The sequence below is a fragment of the Fulmarus glacialis genome, unplaced genomic scaffold (assembly GCF_000690835.1).
Source record: "Fulmarus glacialis isolate BGI_N327 unplaced genomic scaffold, ASM69083v1 scaffold446, whole genome shotgun sequence".
In the NCBI taxonomy this organism is placed as follows: Eukaryota; Metazoa; Chordata; class Aves; order Procellariiformes; family Procellariidae; genus Fulmarus; species Fulmarus glacialis.
This window is the reverse complement of record NW_009215978.1, coordinates 10,027-16,701: the sequence shown is the minus strand read 5'-3', so window position 1 is coordinate 16,701 and position 6,675 is coordinate 10,027. Positions and strand designations below refer to the sequence as shown.

The 6,675-nt window shown below is 60.1% G+C and overlaps 1 protein-coding gene across 1 annotated transcript in view; it reads right to left on the bottom strand.

The window, feature by feature from the left end:
• The window catches only part of PLCG1 (phospholipase C, gamma 1), a gene marked incomplete at its 5' end in the record, with an annotated part of 18,928 nt that overhangs the window by 3,396 nt on the left and 8,857 nt on the right, over positions 1-6,675 (bottom strand). The window contains 11 exons of the mRNA XM_009579103.1: positions 574-722; positions 1,553-1,777; positions 2,217-2,313; positions 2,844-3,001; positions 3,839-3,908; positions 4,032-4,128; positions 4,376-4,479; positions 4,896-4,973; positions 5,316-5,496; positions 5,815-5,934; positions 6,407-6,607. Of these exons, the coding sequence (XP_009577398.1) occupies positions 574-722; positions 1,553-1,777; positions 2,217-2,313; positions 2,844-3,001; positions 3,839-3,908; positions 4,032-4,128; positions 4,376-4,479; positions 4,896-4,973; positions 5,316-5,496; positions 5,815-5,934; positions 6,407-6,607 (1,480 nt within the window). The remainder of the gene's footprint in view (positions 1-573; positions 723-1,552; positions 1,778-2,216; positions 2,314-2,843; positions 3,002-3,838; positions 3,909-4,031; positions 4,129-4,375; positions 4,480-4,895; positions 4,974-5,315; positions 5,497-5,814; positions 5,935-6,406; positions 6,608-6,675) is intronic.

Sequence of the window (6,675 nt, the reverse complement as noted above, 5' to 3'; positions counted from 1 at the left end):
CCCCCCTTATCATCCCCAGCAGTGCAACACAGAAACGGCCGCTCTGACCTCAAGCATCCTCCCGAGAGGGGCCATGAGCAAGGGGACATGGAAACATTGAGCCCGGAGCAACCGAGTGACAAGGAGGGGACAAGGCACAGCTCTTGTGTTATCCCGTTGGGAGCCGTCATGCACTCAGGCAGTGCCAGCCAGGCTCTGGGGACAGGGATGCCACCTCCGCGGCTCGTGGATACCACCCGCCGGCATGGGGCCCCGGCTGGGAGGAGTCCCGGGGGGAGCACCCAGGGATGCTCCTGCTGCTCCTCTCCAGGCAGCCGGGGAGGTTGGCGGCGCTTCCCTCAGCAGCACCCATGGGTCTTCCCCTTCAGCCAGGGCTCTCCAAGCCTGCGCTGCAGGACAGCTCTTAGGCAAGGGCCGAGGGATTTACAGCTCTTAGGCAAGGGCCGAGGGATTTGGTGAGGAGCAGCTGCAGACAGAGGCCAGGAACCCGAAAAAGCATGGTATCACCCCAAGCTCAGTGTAACCGCCTGGATCCGACCCTGTCTTCCTCCCATGCTGGGAGGAGGTACTGACCTCAATGGAGATGGAGAGCGGCTCAACCCCCCGCAGCGTGCTCTTGTCGAAGGGGTCAAAGATGTCATCCCGCATGTTGGTCGGCTGCAAGACGTACCCACACTGGCCGCTGGACATGAACAAGGCCTGGTTCATCTGCATGGGCTTGTCTGGAAAGCACAGGCAGGAGATGGAGGGAGGAGACCCTGTGCCCCTTCCACAAGCCAGATCACCTGGATTATTGGTGCCTTGCGGGAAGCCCTTTGCAAGGGGACCTGGCCCGTCCCTTGGCAATGCCTCGTGCAGCACGGCCTCACTGCAGCCTGTGCACGTGCTGGGGCCATGGGGTGACTTTCTCTTGCACAATCTGCCCAACTACCCCATGCTCCACCTCCTTCTTTTCCTCCCTCTCCTTCCAGCTTTCCTTGTGCTGGCTCTAGCGTTTGCCAAACTGCCCTGCGAATGCTTGAATTTACAAAAGGAATGAAAAAGCCAGCGGGAAAAAAGAGGCAGGTGGTTTTCTGGGGGGTTGGTGAGCTGGACGGGCTCACAGCAGGGTTTGGCAAGGGCCAGGGAAAGGGGAAGGCTGGACTGCGCGGCAGGAGCAGGAGTGGAAGCTGGGGAAGGTGAGCAGGGCAGCGAGCTTGACTCAGACCCTGCGACCAGCTGGTGTCCCAAGGCTGGGGCTGCACCGTCCCCTTTGGCACCTCCCCTGCCTGTCACCAGGGACCTCGGGGGACTCCCTGCTTCATCTCCACTTCATCTTGTCCCCGTGGCACCACAACCTCCTGGCTCAGCCCAGCTCCCCCAGTCAATCCAGCCCTCTGGAACACATTTCCCCTGCGGCAGCCACGCACCTGGACATGAACACCGGGTCTTGCTCCCTGCAGAGCCCCTCCTAGACCCCCAGTCTGCCAGGACCAGGTTAGCAGGGGTGCGGGCAGGTGGCTAGGAGGAGGCGCAGGGTACCCCAGGAGCCTTCCCTGCCTGCTGCCCTCACCTGGGGTCTGGAAGTTGAGGGCTACCAGCTGGCTGCCACAGATCCACATGGGCAGGGGGTCGTAGTTGGAGGAGTCGAGGCGCTGGCCCTTGGGGTAGATGCGGGAGAGCTGCAGGCGGTTGTACTGCAGGAACTTCTTGCCTTTGATCTTGTTGACGTACTTTTCCGCCTTGGTCTCAGGGAAGGAGGACATGTCTCGGTAACAGGCCCTCTCTGTGCCGATCTCTGGCAGGAAACAGCACAGCGTAAGCCAGGAGCACATTCCCTTTCCAGACACTTCAACAACCCCAGGCCCCATCCTAACACCATCGTCTGCTCCCTTGGCTCAGCCACCATCAGGTTGTGCAGACCCTGCTCTGCCACGGCGGGCGTTTGCCGGGTGCCCAACATCGGTGGCTGAAAGCATCAAAACCACTCCCGGAGATCGGGCATGATGCTCCCCAGCCCTGCTCCCTCAGCAGCTGCTCTGGATGGTGACAGATCCCAGCAACAAAGGGACAGGGAAGGGAACTTCCATCCTCTGGAGAAGGATGTTTCCAGAGCTCCAATGTAAACTGGTTCCAAGTTGCTTTGGACACCTGCCCTCTGCTGATATCTAGCCACCGCGGGGTCTGTAATGCCACGGTGACTGCCTGCGGTGGCCACCAGACCGGCAGATGCTCACTCTCTTCATCAAAGGGCACAGGTCGGCAATAGACCACTAGCTCCGAAAGCTCCAGGGCAATCTTCTTCCTCCTCTCCATCATCTTCCCTTCGGAGAGCTGCCAAGAGAGGGAGAGAGAGGTGTCAGGGCCAGGTGGGAGCAGCGGTGTTGGATAACCCAGCTCACCAACTGCGGTCAACGGCAGCGCTGGCCTGGAGTGGCCGCTCCTGCCCACGCTGTGGGAACCCCTAGCAGGTCTGCTGGGTCTGCATGGGGGGACACCACAAAAGCGCCCTTGGGAAGGGCCCTTGGTGCAGGACTGGCACCGGTACCAGCGCAGGGCGGCTGGGGCCTTGTAGCTGAGCCTTGCCACCCTCCGCGGATGGAGACCCCCCACCTCTTGAGGCTGTAACACCCTCCCAAAGGACCAATCTTCCCAGACGGCTTGAACCTCTCAAGCCACAGTGCGTGGCCACCACCCCTTGCTATATTGTCAAAGATTACTCTGGCTTGATCATCTTTGTAACTGCTCTGCCAGTCGTCGCAGGCTCTGCCAGTCGTCTCACCACCCCCCCACCTCTTCGGCTCCTGGAGAATCCAAGACTTGGCAAGGAGATGTCTCCCCTGCCACAGGCTCTCCAGACTCACCCGTGCGTCAGCCGTCTGGGCTGCCTCCCGGATCTTCTTCACCCAGTCGAGCAAGTCCTCGTGCGTATCGGCTGCCACATCAAGGGACAAGCGTGACACCGAGGCCATGCTAATGGAGAAGACGAAGAGGCGGTTGTTCTTCCCCTCCGGGCGGATGGCTGTGTGGGGAGAGGGAGAGAGGGCAAGGTCACAAGCAGATGCTGAGCCAAGTCCTTCACACCACGGAGGAAGAAGGAGAGAGGAAAGAGACTGAGGGACTCTCATGGCTGCCCTGGGACTCTTCAGCTAAGAGGAGAAGCTCCCATTTCTGGTCATTGGAGGCAACAGATGGAGCCCAGGAAGGGATAGGTGAGGATGCAGAGTGTATCTGAGGGGCCTGAGAAGCCTCATGGGACCTTTGTAATGCCCTCTTCCTCCCATTCCTGCATCTTCCTCTCATTCCTGCATCTTCTTCACTCTGTGCCCTGAGGTGCCCAGGTGGGAACAGCCACCTGGAGCACAACGTCCTCTGGGCTCCAGGGAGCCGAGGGACAGCAGAGAGCTGCAGACCGGACCCAGCTCAGCCAGCGCCCAGGAGCCCCAGAGCCTGCGGCAGCCTGGCAGGGAGGCTGGACCACACGTACGCGAGGAAGGACAAATCCTTACAGAAAAGAAGGAGCCTACAAAATTGGCCTGAGCTCCCTTGCCCGTGGGGCGGCTGCCCCCCGAGAGCAGGTTCGAGGCGTGCTGGAGCGGCTCCTCGGCACGACCCCGGGTACTCCTCGGCTGTACTCGGGCTGCAGGGACACGCCTGAACCCCAAACCCCGAGGCACCCTCTGTGCCAGGAGCAGCAGCAGAGCGTGTCCCCACATGGCAAGCACACGCCATAGACATGCATTCACTCGCGGCAGGCACAGGGGTGCCTAGAGACAGACGGAGACCAAAGCCCTTCGGCCCAGAAGACCTGCAAACGGCTGTAACACCCCCCACTCCTCCATCCCTCCCTGGCACTCACCGATCTGGCAGGAGGGCACGTCCAGGACACCTCCGAGCAGGTCTCCCAAGGGGCTGTTCTCATCCAGCTGCTGCTGGGAACGAAGCACAGGCAGGATGGCGCTGGGCACGGCACTGTGCGGCTGAGCGCGGGGGGCTGCGCACTCGCACTCCTCCCCACCACCCCTCCTTGCTCCACGCAGGCACAAGCTCACCTCCCGCTCCGGCTCCAGGCTGCTGGGACTAGTAATTTCCTCTACATAGTTGGAAGGGAACCAGAGCTGCTTCTTGCCGCCATAATCTCCTCTCCACCTGGAAGAGAGGGAAGGGGCAGCATCAGCACCCACCGTGGGATCCCAGAGCATCCTGACTGGGCGTCACGGGTGACAGGCAGCTCCTCCATCATCTGCTTTTAGGGTTCGTGAGGCTTTGGGGCTGTGCAGCTTGTGGGCAATCCCCAAACGGACCCAACCCTAGAGGGGACACACCTTTGTATGGATGGTGACACCAAGGTTTGACTGTGTCCCCGAGGGAAAAAGGAGGCTCGGCACCAACTCACCAGCCTCCTTCCTGTTTCTCCACATTCTGGATGATGGCGTTTTTGGTGAAGGTGAGCTCGTCCTCCCGCTGTGCCTTGTAGTCGAACAGGGCTTTGACTGCGCACTGCAATGAGGAGGGGTCCCGTGAGGCTGGGCAGCGGATGGTCACACGGACAACAAGCCCACGGGATGAGAGGTCACCTCCCACTGCAGCCGTGTTTGTTGGGGGGGCTGTGAGGCACGTTGTGTGCAGGCAGCATCCAAGCCTACTGCCAGAGGCTGCCAGACCCTAGGGACCCTTGCAGAACAAATCAAGGCCCCCATTTATGCCAAACCAGAGGTCACAAGTCTGGTATGGCCCCGCACAGGCACTTTCCTTTAAGCCGGAGCCACTGATGGGTTTAGTTTGGAGAGTTCAGAACAAGAGGCAGCCCAGCCTGGGAAGCTGCAAGGCTCAGCCTAGAGCGTGTCTTCCTGCATGGTCTAGAAATAAGCGTGCAAAACCTGCAGGTTGTTTCATGCCAAGCAGTGAGAGCGTACCTTGAAGGTGGGCATGGGGTTGGCTTCCACGTAGAACCCGGGATGACGTCCCTCGTAAAGGGCTCCGTAGTCCGGCTCCTATGGAAGCAAAGGGCCAGCGGTTACAACAGTGGCTCTGCAGAAGAACAGGTCCTGCCTTGGGGGAGGTAGGGAGAATGCCCCCGGGAAGGCACAAGGCCAGAGATGATGTTGCGTGCAGCAAACAGATGCCCAGCACACGCTCCCTGCTGACCTGGGTCAGAGGGGCAGCAATAAATCTCACTCAAGCCAATAAGTGTTTCCAATAGGGCACGAAGCCCCAAGAGATGCGGACTGCGAAGCACAGACACGGGTCACACGCCACCACTTAAAGGCACCAGTTCAAAACGGACCTCTCCATCATCCTTTGGCTTAGCTCTTCCAACAGCTGCCCACACTCACCGCTGTCCCTATCTTCTCCAGCGTCTCCTCGTTGATGGGATACCTCAGCTTCATCTTGCGGTACAGAGGGTGCTTTTCATAGTAGCTGATCAAGTCCACCAGGCTCTCGAACTCGGAGTTGCCAAGCAGCACGGTCTGGCCCTCCTGCTGCACTCGGCAGTGTTTGATCTTCCCTTCCGCCCTGGCAGGTAGAAAGACAGAGAGAAGCCACTTGGTGCCTGGCAAGAGAGGGTCTCTGCCAAAATAAAGACACCCAAAGAAAAGGTGCCCCCGGGCTGGCTGCTGAGCACAGCCATCTCCCACCAGAAGATGGGAGATGGGAGGAGGAGCAGGGTCCTAAAGGCTCTCACGGGCAGCAAGGCTTATCCAGGGCCACCCAGGAGAGAGAAGAGCTCTGGGAGGGCTCAGACCAGGCTCACGTCCCCTCTCCTGCTCTTTCACACACTGCAGCATCCCAGCTCCACCTCCTGCGCCCACCACCCTCCTCCCAGGGACGCACCGAAAGGAGATGGCGTAGGAGCTGGGCTGACTCCTCTTGCGCACCAGGAAGGCTCCGTCGCGTGGCACCCTCATCAGCATGTGCTCGGCTTGGGGCCGGGTGAGGTTGGCGTGGTACCACCTTTCAGGAAAGACATATCACTGTGCACGGGTCTCCCCACAACCGGCTCGTCCCACACCTCTGCCATGCCGTACTGCTTCCCCTCCAGCCCACAAAAGACTGCCTTGAATCCTCAGAAGAAGGACTGGGAGCAGAGGTCATCATATATGTAACACTGCAGCAGGGCTGTCTTCTCCTTTCTCTGGGACAGGCAGGAACAGAGCCATTTGGTGATATGCGGCATGGGCGAGGGTGTCCCAACCAAGCCCGGTACCTCCTTTCTTTGCACTGAGCTTCCAAGACAACCAGCTCCATCAACAACGAAGCTGGCCAGCATGGCTGCTGTGACACAGAGAGCTCAATGGGGAGCAAGTGGGGACCAGAGAGCCCCAGCAAGGAAGGAAGGACTGTAGCAAGACCTGGGAGGGTTTCCCATGGGGTCCCAGCCGCTCAGTGGACACGACCCACCCTCCCCAAACATGCATGCACTCACTCTTTGCTCTCGTGGGCATTGGTCTGCGGTACTGGCTCCGTCAGCCTCATCTCAAACTCGTTGCACCTCAGCGGCACCTCCTGGTAGTGGGTGATAAGGTCGTAGAGGCTGTCGAACACCAGGTTGTCCGTCAGGAAGAACTTGGGGCTGCCGGCATCCTGCCGCGAGTGGATCCGGCAGTGCTGCACCTTCCCGTTGCGCCTGTGGAAGAGGGAGGGGGTAAACCAGGGTCATCTGTGGAGCTTTTGCAGCTGCCTCAGGCAGGGTGC